Source organism: Erpetoichthys calabaricus, chromosome 3 (genome assembly GCF_900747795.2).
Source record: "Erpetoichthys calabaricus chromosome 3, fErpCal1.3, whole genome shotgun sequence".
NCBI lineage: Eukaryota > Metazoa > Chordata > Cladistia > Polypteriformes > Polypteridae > Erpetoichthys > Erpetoichthys calabaricus.
This window is the reverse complement of record NC_041396.2, coordinates 204,448,011-204,468,766: the sequence shown is the minus strand read 5'-3', so window position 1 is coordinate 204,468,766 and position 20,756 is coordinate 204,448,011. Positions and strand designations below refer to the sequence as shown.

Genomic DNA, 20,756 nt, shown 5'->3' with positions numbered 1-20,756 from the left:
TAGGAGCAACAGCAGGTCAGCCATGAAGTGGTAGGAAATGCAAACTCACAGAGTGGGACCATTGAGTGAATAAGTGCATGTTGCATTAAAATGTCTTATCCTTTGTTGTTATCACTCACAGCAAATTTCTGGAAGCAACATTAGCAGAAGATCTGTGCATTGGAAACTTCATGAAATGGGTTTTCATTGCTGAGCAGGTGAAAGACATACATGGCTCTAATATCACTATGTGCAATGGCAAGCATCGACCAGAGTGGTGTAAAACATGCTGCCATTATACTCTGGGGCAGTGGAAACAGGTTTTCTGGAGTGATGAATCATGCATCACTATTTTGCAGTCTGATGGATGAATCTGGGTTTGGTGGATGAGAGGTAAACACTACCTTCCCAACTGCATAGTGCCTACTGTAAGGTTTGGTTGAGGAGGTATAATGGTTTGGGGCTGTTTTTCAGGGTTTGGGCTAGGCCCCTTGATTCAATAATCAATGCTACAACATACACAGCCATTTTAGACAATTGTGCACTTCCAACTTTATGTCAACAGTTTGGGGAATTCCCAGGTCCATAAAGACAGAGTGGGATGAGTTTAAGTATGGAGGAACTCAAGTGGCCAGTACAGAGCCCTGGTCTCACCCTTACTGAACACCTTTGGGATGAATTGGAATGCCAATTGTGAGACAAGTCTTCTCATCCAACATCAGTACCCGACCTCACAAATGCTCCTTTGGCTGAATAGGCACAAATTCCCACAGACACATTCTAAAATCCTGTGGAATGTCTTACCAGAAAAGTGGAGACTGTTATAGCTGTATCAGGCAACTCCATATTAATGACCATGGTTTTGGAATGGGTTGCCCAACAAGCTGATAAGAGTTGTGATGGTCAGGAGTCCACAAATTTTTGCCCAGCGCATTTCATCCAATGTGCTTAACCTTGGAGTTTCTTTTCCTAGATGGATGGACCATAGCCATTTCCTACTAATTTAATCTGTCACCTTTTAAAATTCATCAGTTTTCTAGAGCCTATTTTAGCTGATTCAAAGTTGCAGGAAATCAGAACCTTTGCCACCGCCACTGAAATAACCTGGCAGAAATGGCACACTCATTCACTGCATGCCAATTTAGAGTCACTTATCAGCCTAACCAACTAGACTGCCTTCTAGCTTGGTCAGTGTGGGTGGAATATGTACATTCTCCCAATGCGTACATGGAATACAAAAATGACTGCCAAAAGCTCTATTCAGTTAAACAATAAAGTCCCATGTATTGTTTCATTGTCCAATATGCAAAAAAATATGGATACTGTATAATCCATTTAGAATTGTCCAAGTGCATGGACTCAATTGAGACTTGCAAGAAACATTAAAGGAGAATGAAGAGAAACAAGTGATCCATGGTCTGGTTAAATATGCTCCTTGGAAAAAAGACATTAAACTTGTCATAATAAACCATTTAAAACATGCACAGCAGCTATGAATGTTGATACATATTTGAAGGGGAAAACATTCACTCGGTGCAGATATTCGTTATTTTTACTGACTGTGAGAAGAACAAATGACACAACCATCAACTTGCAATCACTGAAGTTTATTTTTCACCATGCCACCTGACATAAGCATTTCATAATTTTCAGGAGATGCCGATCATCCAAGCAGTAGTAATGAATGGCCTTTTCATTTGACAGTTTTGACAGGATTCAGGTCATCCATATGTAAACATCAATTCATGTGCCTTTGCTGTTAAATAACTTTTGCATGTGTATGTAAATGAAAAATGGGCACAGCTGTTTGTGCACAACTCAGAGATATAGCCCAGTCTATAGCCTTACATTAAAGCTTTAATGGAAATTGTGCGTGTTTCACCTTAAATGTGTTTTGTAAAATCTGGGGTTTCCCAAAATGTATGAATCCTAGAAGTTAACAAGCAAATATAATGCACATGCTACTTTTTGAGAGTTTCCCAAAATCTGTCTTAATGTGCCATTTCTCAAATGAGTATAAAGTACTTCTTTATTAAGCCTGAGCCTGAAGTTGCTAAGCAAAAAGCATCACAAGTCAACTGAGAAACAACCAATTGACAATTCTTTCATTATAAGATGTAATTTGTGGTTTCTCAGTGGGATGAAATAAGGTTGTGAGAAGTATTATGAAGTAAACATGACATCACAATTTAATAACTAATTAAGCAAAACAGGCACAAAATTAAATACCCTCTGCTCTTTTATAGGTTTTGGGTGTATTGGAACTGAATTTTAATTGTTCCAATTGACACAATACCTGGAAAAACAAACTAGTAGGCCTGGCATGGATACTTGCCCAAATTACAATGATCTCTCCCCACAAATATATGCCCTACAATTTAAATGCAAGAAGGCCTAAGCATTATCATCAACAACCATGATTGAATATAAAATAATACCAAACTTTAAATAAATATTATGACTATAATGTTACAAAAGTCAATGGCCCTCTGCTGTTGTGTCCTTTAAAGGCTGTTAAAAAAATTAAAAAACCACTACCTGACGACTGAACTTAAGACAAAGCATTACTGCATATTATGACAATGGTATCATCTTGTCAAGTATACATCACCTCTGAATGACCAAAGAATTATCATGATATACTGTACCTTTAACCTGCTCAATCTGGAGACATATGTATATACCTTAGGCTAGGACAGAGACAGCCTGTTTAACAAGCACTAGCTTATTAAGAAGCAAGTCTAGCAGCATGTGGATTATAAAGTATTTCACATGCTACATTAGTTATTTTGGGGAAACACTTGTAAAATAACACGATCTTAAGTTGAAGTTTATGGTGTTAACACTATTCTGCTTTCAGGAGAATACCCCCAAACAAATATGTGGTACATTCATTAGGCACTAAATAATGACACATTTGTAGTAAATTTTCATTTGTAAGTTTTGCATGTATTATATAGAAATGGTATAAAAATATCATTGAATCCTTTGTATTTTCTAGTTTATAGTTTTGCCACATCCCACTAGGGCAACTTAACTATTATATACTCCTACTGTATATACGAGGAGTGATCAAAAACTTTTGGCCTTGAACCTGAAGGGAGTATTGCTGATTTTGAAAGTTGCCAAAGAAAAGGTCCAGTCCCTTCATATGCTCCAGTCAAGATGTAGGACTGCAAAATTCTGTCATGGCAGGACATCTATCAATTGCGATCCATGGTTTTCCCGGCCTAGAGCTTTGACAACAGCAGAAAGTGTTGCCACCATTGAGTAAATTGTAATTGAGAACCAAAGAGTGATGGCACATGAGATAGTAGACAATACAGGGACTACTTAGGAGTCAGCTGAATCCATTCATCATGAATAATTAAACAGGAGGAAAGCCTTCTTATACAGAGAAGCCCAGAATGTTGAAGTTGTAAGTAATAAATTCTGACTAAAGTAAAAGTGTTTCAAAACAGAGGATGTAAGTTTGATAAATCATAATGACCCAGGGAAAAATCCAAACAATTTCAAGGCCTAAGCCAGTGCCAGCAAGATCATGTACATGATGTTTTATGATTTAGAAATTGTAGTCTGTCATGTTTATGTACCTCTAAAGGTTGACATGACTCCTCAGTTTTATGTTGACTTGCTTCTGGGATTATAGCTGTCAATCTGGGAAAAGTGGAAAGGAAAGCACACCCCCTCTGTTTCATGAAAATGTCCCCAACTAACAATGAAATGGAGACAATCACATGCCTACCAATCTGAAAGGTTACTTCAGTGTGAGCTCCTATGCAAAATGATGAACATGTCAAATTATCTATAGAACAGTGTTTGTATAAGCAATGTTTACTTGAATGGATTAGAAAAGCTTTGCTAACTTTATAACAAGTTTAGTAGTGTTTACAGGGATTACGCTAAAAAATACTATCAGTTTCCTTGTACTGGTGTTCCTCTTAATGCGTCAGGCTAAAAACATTTTGATTACCCCTCATAAGTATAGAATCCTGAGCTGCAATCATTTGAGACATCCCTGTTATGAACCATTGTGAATAATAGGCAGCTTTTTTAAGGTGATCATGTGATATGAAGCCAACTGAACCTGTTGCAATATAAGGACTTTACAGTAACCAATAAATAAAAGATGCAGCCATTACGCAACACATTTTCTGAAAACAAATCATTGCTTGCATGGACTACTAAACTGAATTACTGCATATTTTCCGTTCGTCATCCAGTTTGAGTCAGCAGCGCTCAGGTTCTCACCTTGTCCAGGTTTAAGTCCAACTTGTACATCAGCTTTTAAAGTTCTCAAACTACAAAGTGGTGCCGGCTGAAAACCCCGTAAAGCTCTTTGGAAGGGAACTGTGTAATCCCATTTACGGTCTCCAGTTAATTTTCTATAGTTCAGGTCACCCTTGAATAATATTAGGCTTGACTTTTGAAGGTCATTATACAAGTCTGGAGCTACTTGAGACATGTCACAGAATTCATGAGGCAAAGTCCAGTATTTATGGTCATCAAAGGTCCAAGTGCCATCCTTGCAATATTTTTTCCACTGAGCACCACACTTGGACATGTACTTATGATTGGATCGTAGAACTTGCTTTATTGTCCACTCAAAATCCTTTTTGGTAGTGTCTGAGACAAACCATGGCATGTACTTTCCATGGAAATGGATTGTAGAGGCAAGCCTAGATGAAAGCAAGAAGTCTGCTAATATTAAATCTGTGACAAGTTCAAAGCCAGCATTGTCCAAGACAATGTCAACCCGAGGGGGGCTACCAGCTGATGAAGAGTTAATTAACACTGACCAAACAGATCTTGAGTCATCAACTAAAATGTAAGGTTTGAGAACTTCTAAGGAGTCTATTGGACTGCACTGCTGTGAGATCGCCTTTCCAGCTGAAATAGAAAGATCACACTTGTTTCCCCATAAGGTGACCTGTAGAAACAGGACAATTATCAGAGCACTCAGAATATTGGATACAGAAAATACAGTATTATAAGAACAGAATGAAAACCTATTTTACAAAACATAAAATAGTACATTAAATCCACTTTTTTGTATTAAGTATATGAGAAAAAATACTGAGGATAATTCAAATATTTTAAAAAAAGATTACTGGTATAGATTTTGACTACAAAAATTCTGCTTTACCTTTAGCTTTTGTCAGTCACTAACGTCTGCATGTATGAAAAGCATGTTAGTTTCAAAATTCCTTGAGACTCTAACATACCTTAAGACATTAGTAAAGATTACAGTTCACATAAGGAGTGTGGGGAACTTTCACTGTTCATCCCCATTCTGGGATCAAACCCTATTCCTTATGCAGGTAGCCTTATAACAGACTTTTAGGAGCCATAACTGGCCAAGCTAATGAAAAATGTCTACAACCAAGTCATTGCACCATATCGGACTCCCATGTTGAAGACTTTTAAATATATTCATTAAATACACATTTGATACCATAATTTGATCATAAACTATATATTCATTCCTAAATGTACACAATTTCCCCCATTCAATATTTTTATATTACATGCAAACCATCAGAGTATGATACCTGAAACTGTTAACGTGATATACAGTAGATTACTCTTCATGTATACCACCACTATGTGATAGCATTGGATACTACTTCAGGAATAACCTATGAAATTATTAAATTATATATTTAATAATACTACATTTTAAAAATATTTTCTCATGTAAAATGACCACATAATTTCTTCCTTTGTCTGTTTTTTAAAAGCCATTATAATAGTGTTCATATTATATCAGAGTGAAGCCTTCCACATATTTACACAAATTTAATGAAATAATTCATTATCTGTTCAGGATTTCTATATCTCAGCATGCATCCTTTACATACTTCAGAAAATATAGCTGGTACTTTGTCATCAAAGTGATGTTCATTCTGTTCACACAAAACTCTTCTTTTTATTGAATTTTAATAGCCTTACCATTTCAGACTAAAGACTTTTAGGTGCCTTGAGCAAAGCCCTTAGCATGAAAATTGCTACAGGTGCACTGTACATGAAAAGACAATTTCCCCTTGTAGATTAACAAAGAACAGTGGAACCTCGGTTTGCGAGCATAATTCGTTCCAGAAACATGCTCGTAGACCAAAGCACTCGTATATCAAAGTGAATTTCCCCATAAGAAATAATGGAAACTCAGATGATTTGTTCTACAACCCAAAACTATTCATATAAAAATGATTAATACAAAATATAAAGTAAAAATACATAAAACAAATTAACCTGCACTTTACCTTTGAAAAGAATCATGGCTAGTGTGAGTGAGTTTCTAAACTCTTGTGGGATTCCACCCAATGGGACGACATGCGGAAGAGCGTCCCAAAGCAATCGCAGTCTCCCAGCGCTGTAGCAGTTTGCCTTAAAAGCGAAACCAAAAAGAGCGCGGACATGCTATAAGCGCCTGCCGTCGATGGGTGATGCAAGGAACAAGGAACATTATAAATGTGCAGGGCCCTGCCTGACTGCTGTGTCTGTTTCAAGCTGAATACAGCTGGTGTTGCTAAAGTACTGAGACTCAGCTTTGTGTTTTAGTGTGCAAGACGGGGACTCGCACGTCACAGCACACGAGCGCGCACGTGCACACACACATACACACACGCGTGCGAGCGAGCACACACACAAGCTCGCGCGCACACACACACACAGTCACAATGCTAATGCTGTAGTAAACAGTATACGCTCGTATGGATGTTTACTGAGTGGGGCACGCCAACTCAGACAGAGAATAGGAGACGATTGCCCACAATCCCGCAGCGAGAGAGAGAAGAACCATCAGCTCAGTTGTGATCACATGAAGCTCAGCAGACAACGAGTATACATACTACTCGTACTGCAAGACCTCGCTCATTTATCAAGTCAAAATTTATTAAAAATTTTTGCTCGTCTTGCAAAACACTCGTAAACCAAGTTACTCGCAAACTGAGGTTCCAACTGTATATCAAAATCAAAATCAAAAAAAAAAAAAGCACAATTATAAGTTTTCATTCTGGGCTGTTCTAGTGAAAAAAAAGACAATCCATATACTTAAGCTGAAAATTGAACAGCTTTTTACTGCATATTTCTATCTGAAAGATAAATGCAAATAGAGCTATAGTGTGGATACATTCCTGGTCACTGAAGAGACCACGTTTAAAATCTCTAATTTAAAACACTCAGCAAAATAGCCATATTCAGCACAAAGACTCCACATTTTGTAACCAGTTCCAAATTTACAAACCTGCAGTAACTTTAGAAATTGTTCCAAAATATGCTCCTCTGACAGATCTTCTATTTTGTTAAGAACACTTTGTTGATATGTGCAAATTGCTATAATGGCTAGTTGCGACTCAAAGAAGCTTTTATTTTTTGCTTCCTCAAAAACATCAAAGTTACAAATGGGTGGACTGAAAGAAGGAGAGAGAAGAAACAAAAACATAAATCATATTTTGAAATATCAAAATTAATCTGACATGTTCATTAAAAGGCTTTCCTGAGATTTAATTAATGAGGTGTTTCAAAGGTTCCTTAAACATGTACAGTATACTAAAACCTTGTAAATATGAACGTGACGATAACACTCTACCCATTATGCATACAACAGAAAAGTGCATTAAATAGTAGTTTTTGTTGGATGCAAAAACTTTGGAAATTATAGCGTGATCATTTCAAACACAATAAACAAAGTAAAATATTGTATAATCTTCGAAAATACAGTATATATATTATATACAGTGGTGTGAAAAACTATTTGCCCCCTTCCTGATTTCTTATTCTTTTGCATGTTTGTCACACAAAATGTTTCTGATCATCAAACACATTTAACCATTAGTCAAATATAACACAAGTAAACACAAAATGCAGTTTGTAAATGGTGGTTTTTATTATTTAGGGAGAAAAAAAAATCCAAACCTACATGGCCCTGTGTGAAAAAGTAATTGCCCCCTGAACCTAATAACTGGTTGGGCCACCCTTAGCAGCAATAACTGCAATCAAGCGTTTGCGATAACTTGCAATGAGTCTTTTACAGCACTCTGGAGGAATTTTGGCCCACTCATCTTTGCAAAATTGTTGTAATTCAGCTTTATTTGAGGGTTTTCTAGCATGAACCGCCTTTTTAAGGTCATGCCATAGCATCTCAATTGGATTCAGGTCAGGACTTTGACTAGGCCACTCCAAAGTCTTCATTTTGTTTTTCTTCAGCCATTCAGAGGTGGATTTGCTGGTGTGTTTTGGGTCATTGTCCTGTTGCACCACCCAAGATCGCTTCAGCTTGAGTTGACGAACAGATGGCCGGACATTCTCCTTCAGGATTTTTTGGTAGACAGTAGAATTCATGGTTCCATCTATCACAGCAAGCCTTCCAGGTCCTGAAGCAGCAAAACAACCCCAGACCATCACACTACCACCACCATATTTTACAGTTGGTATGATGTTCTTTTTCTGAAATGCTGTGTTCCTTTTACGCCAGATGTAACGGGACATTTGCCTTCCAAAAAGTTCAACTTTTGTCTCATCAGTCCACAAGGTATTTTCCCAAAAGTCTTGGCAATCATTGAGATGTTTCTTAGCAAAATTGAGACGAGCCCTAATGTTGTTTTTGCTTAACAGTGGTTTGCGTCTTGGAAATCTGCCATGCAGGCCGTTTTTGCCCAGTCTCTTTCTTATGGTGGAGTCGTGAACACTGACCTTAATTGAGGCAAGTGAGGCCTGCAGTTCTTTAGACGTTGTCCTGGGGTCTTTTGTGACCTCTCGGATGAGTCGTCTCTGCGCTCTTGGGGTAATTTTGGTCGGCCGGCCACTCCTGGGAAGGTTCACCACTGTTCCATGTTTTTGCCATTTGTGGATAATGGCTCTCACTGTGGTTCGCTGGAGTCCCAAAGCTTTAGAAATGGCTTTATAACCTTTACCAGACTGATAGATCTCAATTACTTCTGTTCTCATTTGTTCCTGAATTTCTTTGGATCTTGGCATGATGTCTAGCTTTTGAGGTGCTTTTGGTCTACTTCTCTGTGTCAGGCAGCTCCTATTTAAGTGATTTCTTGATTGAAACAGGTGTGGTAGTAATCAGGCCTGGGGGTGGCTACGGAAATTGAACTCAGGTGTGATACACCACAGTTAGGTTATTTTTTAACAAGGGGGCAATTACTTTTTCACACAGGGCCATGTAGGTTTGGATTTTTTTTTCTCCCTAAATAATAAAATCCACCATTTACAAACTGCATTTTGTGTTTACTTGTGTTATATTTGACTAATGGTTAAATGTGTTTGATGATCAGAAACATTTTGTGTGACAAACATGCAAAAGAATAAGAAATCAGGAAGGGGGCAAATAGTTTTTCACACCACTGTATATATATATATATATATATAGATGTTTTCAGTAAAGGTTACTTCCACAATAAAAAGGTAAAAAGTTACAAATACAAGATTTTGGCTGCCTGTCCTCCTTCAGGTGTGGCTGTTCCAAACTTCTTTTAATTCTTTCACAGTGGACTTAACCTTTACCAATTTTTGTAATATCTGCAAATACGTCACATACTGTTGCAGAATTTCTCTAATACCTACATGAATCAATTCTTTGGCTTGTTTAATTGGTAATAAACACAACCAGACAACATTATAGAATTTTCAGAATCTGCATAAACCAAAATGACAGGCGTTGAATCTTATAACACATATAAAGAAACTTTAAAATGACAGGGCATAAAATTATTAAAATTTCCTCTTATTACTTATTTCAAAATGTCCAGAAAGCATTACTTTAAGTAATAGGTAATAATGTCTAGGTTAAAACCTAAGTAATCAACATACACCTTAGCGTTAACATTTGCAGTGCAGTGTGTCCGTCTGGTTGCTATGTCTCTTTTACATACAATTTGGTACTGGACTCATAAAAGAGTAAAACAGTCATAAACAGAGTGACGGGTGCTGAGCAGGCTCCTGTCAATCATGGAGAATCCACTACATCCACTAAACAGTATCATCTCCAGACAGAGGAGCAGCTTCAGCGACAGACTGCTGTCACTTTCCTGCTCCACTGACAGACTGAGGAGATCGTTCCTCCCCCACACTATGCGACTCTTTAGTTCCACCCTGGGGGGGGGGGGGGGGGGGGGGGGAATAAACGTTAACAAGTTATTGTCTGTCTGTATACCTTCATTGTTATCACTCTTTAATTTAATATTTTCTTTATCAGTATGCTGCTGCTGGAGTATGTGAATTTCCCCTTGGGATTAATAAAGTATCTATCTATCTATCTATCTATCTATCTATCTATCTATCTATCTATCTATCTATCTATCTATCTATCAGCAATTGCTAATGTTTGTGATGTACCATCTGTTGGATAGCAAAGACATAGCAAGTGGATGGACACACAGACACTTGTCCTTTTTTTTTTTTAAGGTGGATTAAACTAACATGTTTCATTTTAGCACCAATAAAAAAAATGATTAATTACTTTTTGTTTTGATATTTCTAAGATTTTTGCAACAGATTCTGGTCATTTCAAAAACTTTAAACCTCAAAATTTAGATTTTTACAAGTTTTACTGTCTGCTAATGTGTATATTGTTTTATCTACTAAGTGAATTTAATAATTAAGCCTAGCATAGGCTCTAGCTCCCCTGGAACCCTGCCGACGATAAAGTAGGTTTAGAAGAAGGATGGAATAAATAATTTTGCAGTATAGTATATAATATACAGTACAGACATTTGCTTAACACTCACTAATTCTGATACTTTTTAGTGATGGGTGTTTTTTTTCTTTTTTCTGGGGATACAGAACTTCTATAGAAAAATAGAAAACTTACTTAAGATTTAGTGACTCTTGAACTTTTCTATACATGTAACACTCCACGTACAGCCAAGGTGATTTAAACCAGCTGGGAACTTCATTCCCATCCAGAACAGCCTGTTGTCTCACCATATACTGATTCCACTCCTCTGTATCCTGTTGGTCATCAGAAAGCACAAGAACAGGCTTGTCTGTCTGGAGTTCATTTCTTAACTTGGAAAGGAGTGAAATGGCCCTTTTCTCAGCTTCAACTCCTTCCTAGGAAACATTAAATATACAGCACATTAAAAATGAAAATATCTGCAGTAAACTGGTCAGCATAGATGTAGTGTCATATGATCCTACAATATCAAAGTCTGAAAAAAGGCAAAGAATAAAAAAATGATAGTAAAATAATCTTATATTAAAATTATAAAAATAAAAAGTAGTTATATGACAGACCTGGTAAACCTGTATAACTACATTATTTTATGTATTGCCTGAATTACTCATCCATCCATTTTTTAATCAATTCAAGTCACTAGGATTATAGGAAGCTGGGGTCTACCATGGTAGATGACAAATCCTGAATGGAACTCTAGTTAATTGCAGACCACACTTATAACCCATCTTACCAACCCTATTACGGCCACCAATTATCCTAACAGGTGCAGTGTTTCCCCTACCATTGAAATAACTGGATGGCCCAAAAGCACAGCAACATCCAATCTTGAGGTGAACTGAAGGGTGCACACCGCAACCGAGTTGTCTGTGGTGTTTGTTTGCTTACTTTCTTACAGTGTTCCTGTTGTTAATCCAGTATTCTTTATATCCATTGGCTATCAAAATGATCCAAACCTTGAGCTATTCGTGTAGCACATTAAGTGACTTGGAAACAATGTAAACACTAAGACACAACCTTGTAATTAGTCACAAACCGCAATTCACTTAATGTGACAGCTTCAACAACTGAGGAGTGGTGAGATTTAGCAACTGTGGTCTTTAAATGTGACACGCCTCCCATCTAAAACTTGTTGTGAGTTACTTCATTCATAAATCTGACACTGCAATAGCACGATTCACCCTAGTTTAATAATTTAACTTACAACACAATACAGTATTCTGACCTCCTATATATTATTATAACAATTTAAATAATACACACATTGCATTGCATATTCAGATGCACTCGAGAACATACTTAACTGTTTCAAAAGCTGGAGTATTTTACATTTTTTGCTTGCTTCACTAAAGGAAAACATCTAATTTCTTGTTTATTAAATATTTTTTTACAATGAGTAGCATATAAAAATAACTGATGATAGAATGCAACTGCATACAATATTAGGATTCTATTAAATCATACATTTCAAATCTGAGCTGAAATAGAGTATCAGTAGTATGATGCTATTTTAAGCTCTGTGGAAAATGATCTGTATTCTGTACTTATATACAGTATGTATCTATAAATATAACCACATAGCACTGTCACTATGTATAACTTTTTTGAATATGATTTAATTAAAACCTTGTATTCTGTGATTTCTGTTCACATTACTATTATTTTTGCAAGTATTATTTATCAGTACCACCTCTCGAAGAAGTACTCACCCACCCCTGGGTCAGAAACCAATGGCACAAACTAATCAAAATCTTCTAAGGGAAACACTGTTGTAAAATTCTGGGATGTTTCTGAAAACCAGAGTTCTGAAACTTAGGCAACTGAAGCTTTGTGCCAGCAGCACTAAAGACCATGAAACTCTTAAAATAATTACAGGGACTAAATGAACAAGTAGTTGTTATATTCTATTTATTGTAATAGTCACAATGTATGACAACAGTTACATCATAAAGTAATAATTTCAATATTTAGTGAACTGATGTGCAATTTGTTTAAATAAAGTGATACCTCTTAAAAATATATGCTATATATTTAAACTAAACTCTATAACAAAATTAATAAGAATTTACATAGATTGCACACATTTCCTCAACAACCTTGCAATGCAATGCAGTAAGTGTGTTTACAAAAATCACAGAATGGATGAAATAATTTAGGTATATATTAGATTGTAACTGATTTTGACAATAACAATTATGTCATACTTTTTCTTAACCTGATTATTTCCATGAAATGTACAAACAGAATCAGAGCTTATCTTGGTAGTACAACTCAGGAAACAACTCTCTAAGGGACACTGTCCATTTCTGGAAAGTTGGAGGAAATTAGAGTACCTGAAGAAAATCCACACAAACACAAAAAACAGGCTTCATTTATAAAGCTTGTGTATGCACAAAAAGAGGCTTGAAATGAGCGTATGCAATCTCCCATGCAAACATCAGGATTTATAAAAGACAATTTGATGGGAGAATGTATGTATATTTATGGCAACTGACTCATCCATGCATAACATTTCAGAGAACCTGGGAAATGATGACACCCTGGATCAAGTAGAGAAATGCAGTTAAACCAGCTAAATGATGACTCCTGTGTACAGTAATTCATATCACCAAGCTTTTATCAGAATGTGTGCTGACATGACAAATATACCTTAAAAGTGATGAATATCATGTACATACTTTACAGGTACATCTCAATCAATTAGAATATCATCGAAAACTTTATTTCAGTAATTCAATTCAAAAAGTGAAACTCATATATTATATAGATTCATTACATATTTCAATTGATATATTTGTTTCTTTTCATTTTGCTGACTATGACTTACAGGTAATGAAAACTCAAAATTCAGTATCTCAGAAAATTAGAATATTACATAAAACCAATTAAAAAAAAACAACTTTTTAATGCAGAAATGTTGGCCTACTGAAAAGTATGTCCATGTATGCACTCAATACTTGGTCGGGGCTCCTTTTGCATGTATTACTGCATCAATGCAACGTGGCACAGAGGCAATAAGCCTGTGGCACTGCTGAGGTGTTATGGAAGCCCAGGATGCTTTGATAGTGGCCTTCAGCCGGTCTGCATTGTTGGGTCTGGTGTCTCTCATCTTCCTCTTGACAATACCCATAGTTTAGGTCAGGCGAGTTTGTTGGCCAATCAAGCATAGTGATACCATGGTCATTAAACCAGGTATTGGTACTTAGGGCAGTGTGGGTAGGTGCCAAGTCCTGCTAGAAAATGAAATCAGCATCTCCATAAAGCTTGTCAGCAGAGGGAAGCATGAAGTGATAAAATTCCTGGTAGATGGCTGAGCTGACTTTGGACTTTATAAAACACAGTGGACCAACACCAGCAGATGACACGGCTCCCTAAATCATCACTGACTGTGGAAACTTCACACTGGACCTCAAGCAAAGTGGATTCTGTGCCTCTCCACTCTTCCTCTAGACTCCGGGACCTTGATTTCCAACTGAAATGCAAAATTTGCTTTCATTTGAAAACAGGACTTTGGACCACTGAGCAACAGTCCAGTCCTTTTTCTCCTCAGCCCAGGTAAGACACTTCTGATGTTGTCTCTGGTTCAAGAGTGGCTTGACACAAGGAATGCGACAGTTGTAGCCCATGTCCCAGATATGTCTGTGTGTGGTGGCTCTTAAAGCACTGACTCTAGCCACAGTCCATCCCTTGTGAATCTCCTCCAAATTGTTTTCCTTCCACTCAACTTTCTATTAATATGCTTGGATAGAGCACTCTGTGAACAGACAGCTTCTTTAGCAATTACCTTTTGTGGCTTACCCTCCTTGTGGAGGGTGTCAATGACTGTCTTCTGGACAACTGTCAAGTCAGTAGTCTTCCCCATGATTGTGTGGCCTACTGAACCAGACTGAGAGACCATTTAAAGGCTTGGGACACCTTTGCAGGTGTTTTGGGTTAATTAGCTGAGTGAAGTGTGACTCATTAGTCTACAATATTGACCTTTTAACAATATTCTAATTCTCTGAGATACTGAATTTAGAGTTTTCATTACCTGTAAGCCAAAATCAGCAAAATGAAAAGAAATAAACACTATATAATGAATCTATATAATATATGAGTTTCACTTTTTAAATTGAATTACTGAAATAAATTAACTTCTCGATGATATTCTAATTTATTGAGATGCACCTGTATTTTAGTTCCTGATGATCCATGCTGCATATTTGCACTGAAGAATTTTTATCTTTTTCATCCGTTTATACTGGCTACCTGTTGTCACTTCTTAGGGAACTGACCATCAGGTCAGGAATATCTCAGCCAAGCTCAACTCCATCATGCCCACTGTCACTAAAGCCATTAAATGACTAGAGAGGCACTACAACCAGTTTTTGTATGGTGTGGGTGTACGTACTTAAAACATAACACGTCTCTGCCAACAACTCCTAACATAATGGAGTGCTTTACTGCACTGATATTGCACTAAGGGCCCCTAGCAAGAATGAAGATTCTTTTGTTAATTGTGAAAAGTGACATTCCATTGCAAAATTCATCTGTGATGCCAAGATGAGACCCATAAACGCTATGGATCAGCAGCCTGAGTCAACCTGTGACTCATTTATTTTGAGGCAAAGTAGCTTTGGCAGATGTGATGGTAGTGAATATGGCTGGCTTATTGGTAAGGTAATTGGCTAAACCTTCAGTTTTTTTATTTTGCCTGTACTATTCATTCTAACAACAATCATGTCATTAAATATTCCAGGTAATAGAGGTTATCCTCTCAGACGCTGGAGTCTTATGCCTGTCCCTGATTCCCAGAACACAGAGTAAGTTTTTCAAATGGCCTGTACTATTCATTCTAACATGAATCATGTCATTACATATGCCAAGTAACAGTGGTTACCCACTCAGATGCTGGTGCCTTATGCTTTTCCCTGACATTGAGAACACAGAGGAGAGGTGCCATAATGCTGCCAATGATCTTGCACTCTCAGTTCCGGAGTGCAGCCAGATATTCTTAAATGCATGTGGCGATGTCTTGATGCATCAGGTGGGAGGCTGCTATAAAAGCCAATGAAGTTTTGCTGCATTGTGATTACATATTTATAAGACTGATCATCATAATCCATGAATGGTTGTTTCAGGGCAGTAACCAGGCAGGGTTTGAGGCACGTTCACGTAAGCACATTTACAAGATGACTGTGATATATGAAGGTAAATTGCGTAGAAATATGTGTATGCCAGGTTTTATAAATCTGATTTTTTTGCAGTGCATATATTTTCACGCTCAAATCCACACGAAGTATTACAAATGAGTCCCCTAGCCTCTTCTGTTGTTTATGACTCTATGAAATTGCAGGCATTCAGTTTTACTAAATTTAGAGAAATAACTTTTCCTTCTCTTTTCTGTAATGTATAAAAACAAAATTCTACTTACTTCACCATGCTCCTCAAAGAACTTATTTTTATTCCGGTGGATTGTATCAATGATCTTTGTTAGAATTGTTGACATTCTGTCTCGTACTGTGAAGTATGCAAATGATCTATGATAAAAAAAACAGGAAGAAAAAAAAACATATTGACTCATTTAGTTTTATGAAAAACAACCAAAGACATTTTAGAAATCAGAAAAAATTTAAATTGATCTTGCTTTGTTGCTTTGCTAGAAGCAAAGTCAACTGTGTTTAATTCTCCTGAAAATCATTTCAATCCAAACCAGTGTCACATTGTGTAAGCTAAAGCAAAACACTTGACATACTTAGCTCCTTAAGCACAAAACAGTGGAATATAAATCCAGTACTCCAAATGCTTTTCAGCCCTTCGCCTAAAAATTAAACATATTGCAGTCCATTTTATTTGCTCTTCTTGTTCATATACTTCAGACGCCCCTTACAACACCTAAATTGGATTAAGCAGGTTTCAGAATGTTACTTTATACATTTTAAAACATAATTTAACACTTCAAAATGTTTTCCAGAGTCACTCTTTAAATTTTCCCTATTATCATTAATTTCTTTAATCAAAAAAAGATCAAAGAGAAGTTACAATTTTCAACTTGTATTATTGATACCTGAGAATGCAATAGTGAAAAATACCCAGTTAGAATCTGTAAAATATATAATTAAGCTTCCCTGTTCCTGTTAGCAAACTGGGTAGAAATTTTTACATACTACCAAAAAAACTAATCAGACTGATGGTGTAAAAACAGGTCTCTTTATGCAAATTATGCATTGTTTTGCTTGTATTAAATATGCTAATATACTGACTTCATTGTTTATATTATCAAACAGCAACACAACTACTGCAAGGTCACACATCTCAGAGAAATACAGATGATCAGATTATACATGTACACTTGTGTAAGCAATAAACCTGTGCTACATGGCTGTAACTGTCAGCACCATACTATTATGTTTTACATTCTGACTACTTTTCATATGTCAAAAACTGCCTGCTAGAAAAATTATAGTATATTTGGCAAAACAATCTATAGAAAATACGAAAATGCTAACAGTTTTTATTGAACCTCATATAGATTGCAAATTAACGAATTAAAATAAATCACCAATTGCATGAGCAAAACGAACATGAATGCCACTAAACTAAGAAACAAAGAAGTCACTCATTTTATGTGCAGTGAACTTGTCAATCAGAAAACAAAAGCTTCAGACATTCATTAGGTCCAAGGTGACTATCCAATGACTAGTTACAAAATACAGCTGAAGTAAAGCTGTAAGCACTACTAAATAGAAAAATGGCTCAGGAAAAGTATGGCCTGGCAACATGGAAGTCCAAAACATGGCCTCTGAAATCAAACAACTTTAAGCCATTTACACAAAAATATCTATTAGTATGCTTAAAATAAAGATTCGTACACATGTACCTATCCTGCTAGATGAGAGTATTAAGTGATCAAAATAGAAAGCATGCTCATATGAAGCTGTGAATGAAACACAACTATAATTTATATTTGAAAACAAGTGAGCAAAAAAGCATTACGGTAACAAACAACATAAAGGAATCTGCATGCTTTTCTTGTCTTGATTAGTATCAGTGTTCATGACTCTACAATTTCATATAAATGGTGCTAAAGAGATTATGCTGGAGATTGCTGGTATGTTTGGACGTGCAAGTTAACATTTTCACTGTAATCTGCACATATGGCAATGATATTACTGCTACTATTTTATAATCCTACTACATGTCTTTTAAAGCTACACTATTGTTTAATAACTAGCACTATTCTTCCTTTATGGCACAATGGACATATGCTAGAAAAGGTTTGTGATACAAGTATAAAGTCTGGGCAGCTTGGGTGTTTAAATTAATTGTAAGAATAAACTATAAGATTTTGAAAGAATGCCAATATTTATCATTGCCTCACTTTAAAAATGAACTGTTATTATAATGTTGGTTACATTTAATATAAATAATGCTTTCACAAGTAAAATCAATATAAACATACAGTACTTCATCACTACAACAGCCAAGTGACCACTTTATCAACAACACATTAATACATTTTGCATCTTGTATCATTTCCTTCCATTAGGATAGTGGAAACTGAATTTAATGACCAATTACATGATTGTACAGTGGACATAGCTGCTACCTCACACTGCTACCGTTCATGTAAACTATACACTCACACATGATTATTCTTGGGCCTGTTGTGTTTCCTACTGACCAACAGCAAAGTAAATGTCAAGTTCTTACTGGTCTGCCCTATGCAAATTTGCCACTGCGAACATTCCACAAACGGGTCCCTAAATGAAACTGGTGGAATAGCCTCATCTTGGTGCACCATCACCCAGTGCTAGTTAAAGCAGGATCAGAAAATGAGCTTATGGATAGACAGATGATCAGTCACCAACACTAAGCTGTTAAATTTCATAAACACATAAGGAGAAAACGACAAATATATTTGGTGCTTATTTTAGTAACTGTAACACTCATTATTTTAAACTGTACTTCAGTTTAGGATTGTAGTAAGCTGGTCCCATTTTATTGAGGGTTTCATGTGTTGTACTGGCTCTCTGTCTGAGTTTGGGTCCTTCCTACCTTGTGTTCAGAGCTGTGAGGATAGTTGTCAGCAGCTCTGAATGACCCTAATGTACTAGGTTAGAAAAAGAAGAGATGCAAATTCAACTTAATTTTCAGAGCCTCCTTAATTATTTTATTTCAAAATATGCATTTGTAAAGTAATTTAAAAAATAAAGTTGCAAAATTGTTGGCCTCTGGCATAAATATTCAATACGTTGATATGGATATACTGATTCCCAGGCCAGTAATTGTCAGACACGTCAAGAAGCTTGCCAACGTTAAGGGACGCGTACGGATGGATGCAGACACCCGTATTCAACAACAGTAAATGCCAATATGTAATATATCTTCCCTGTGATTAAAGTTAAGGTGTGCTACCAGTAAAAATATCGTGAACAAGAACTTTAAATAAATTATTACTGCAACTGAAAACAATATTTGGAGGAACAGAATTAATTAAAGTAAATATGCGCCCGAAGTATGTGTGTGTATTAACTATGTATACAATTACTGTAATGGCTTTACAAGTATATCTGACAGTAAGGATGCAATACATTTCACATTACACATGTCTCTTTCCTAAGAGCACTTTTGCACTACAATGAATTAGCAACCAGTTGATCAATCAAAGCCAAAGCGAAGAAAACAACTGAGTTACTGTCAGTCGTGCACAGCTCGCCTCTTCAGCCCCTTTCCCTCTCCGCTAAAGATCTGCCTGCAACGTTAGCAACACGCTACTATATTGTTTAGAATCCAACGACCAAATATCCACTTCCGCTTCAAAGACACAGAATTGTGCTGCCAAATGACCAGCGTATAAAGAAAACAGACCCTTGAAATTTGGCAGAAAGCGACACTGGCACCACATCCTCATACGCCATCTTCGTAACGTAATATAACGCCCGGGTCGTTCTTCTTTTTAAGGTGAAGTTGTTTTTTTATTCAGAAAGGTACATTTCTGCCCTCTACTGTCGGGAGGATGAAATGTTCATGGTCCACGTCCGTTCCATCCATCCATCCATCCATCCATTTTTTTTCCAACCCCGCTGATCCTGGAGGCTGGAGTCTATCCCAGCAAGCACAAGGTGACAAGGAAGGAACAATCCCTTGATATATTTTGATGATCCTTTATTTACGTTTCTCGATTACTCACCAGAATATTTAATCAGATATTGTTTACTTTATTTGTCATCGGTGGTCGCGTAACGTGTGCAATGAAGCAATATATGCTTAGCAATCTCGCTTACTTTACAAACCACATACCTACTATTACTAAATGCAAATAACAGCGCCCCAGACTTGATAATATTTCGACGCACAGTTTGTTAATAGTCTACAAGTAATAGGAATAATAGAAAAAAAACCCATCGCATTCAGGCTTAGTTCCTATCTTGAGCCTAAATCAGCTAAGACAGCCTCAAAAAACAGGTGGATGAACTACATTTTAAATCCAGTTTTAAGAAATATTGGGACATGATTATTATCAATACATAATTCAGTTTATCTAATCTATGACCCAAACGCAGTCTAGAGATGACCCAGTGTTCAATTTCAAGAACTCTCACTAATAACTGTCTATATGTAAAGTCTAGCGTGTGAGTCTAGGAAAGTCACAGATTCCAGAGTCCTGTCAAAGTTCATGTATGGGAGTTATAGTGTAATTATATTAAAATAGCGGAAGAAGTAGTAGGTGCTGGGCGGTAAACCAGGTTCACTAATCTGCAGTGGAACTGTGGCTGATTAGATGAGGAGTTAATTGCACTTGCAACTAGAGAAAAAAAATCGTACATTTCCAGTAGAAGATACTGTTGCAACCTGACCGTGCATTACGATGTGTCATCTTTAACTACTTTACCGATTTGATATATACAATCGAAAATACTTATATAGGGTCAACCTTAATCTGCTTTCTCAAGCTGATATGTACCATTAAACATACTTATGCGGGGTCAGTGTAACTACTTCTCTGTGTTATATAACCCTGTCAAGGAATTAACATGTTATAAGATTAGAGCACTGATGTCATCATTGTGCACCGAAAAACCGGGATTGTGAATGACAGAAACATGTTAAC

At 36.6% G+C, this 20,756-nt stretch overlaps 1 protein-coding gene across 1 annotated transcript; it reads right to left on the bottom strand.

Annotated features, from left to right (window-relative positions):
- Positions 1-1,565: 1,565 nt before the first annotated feature.
- Positions 1,566-19,613, bottom strand: armt1 (acidic residue methyltransferase 1). The gene is made up of 5 exons (XM_028797697.2): positions 19,514-19,613; positions 16,077-16,182; positions 10,799-11,040; positions 7,226-7,391; positions 1,566-4,909 (listed from the first exon to the last, which is right to left on the bottom strand). The coding sequence occupies exons 1-5, from the start codon at positions 19,561-19,563 to the stop codon at positions 4,145-4,147; spliced, it is 1,329 nt and encodes a 442-aa protein (XP_028653530.1). The 5' UTR covers positions 19,564-19,613; the 3' UTR covers positions 1,566-4,144.
- Positions 19,614-20,756: the final 1,143 nt, after the last annotated feature.

Coding starts and splice junctions, on each gene's coding strand:
- armt1 (XM_028797697.2), bottom strand. CDS start 19,563: ATGGCGTATGAGGATGTGGTGCCAGTGTCGCTTTCTGCCAAATTTCAA. Junction 16,183..19,513: donor CTTTCTGCCAAATTTCAAGG/GTCTGTTTTCTT, acceptor TTTTTATCATAG/ATCATTTGCATACTTCACAG. Junction 4,910..7,225: donor AATTTCTAAAGTTACTGCAG/GTTTGTAAATTT, acceptor CTGTTTCTACAG/GTCACCTTATGGGGAAACAA.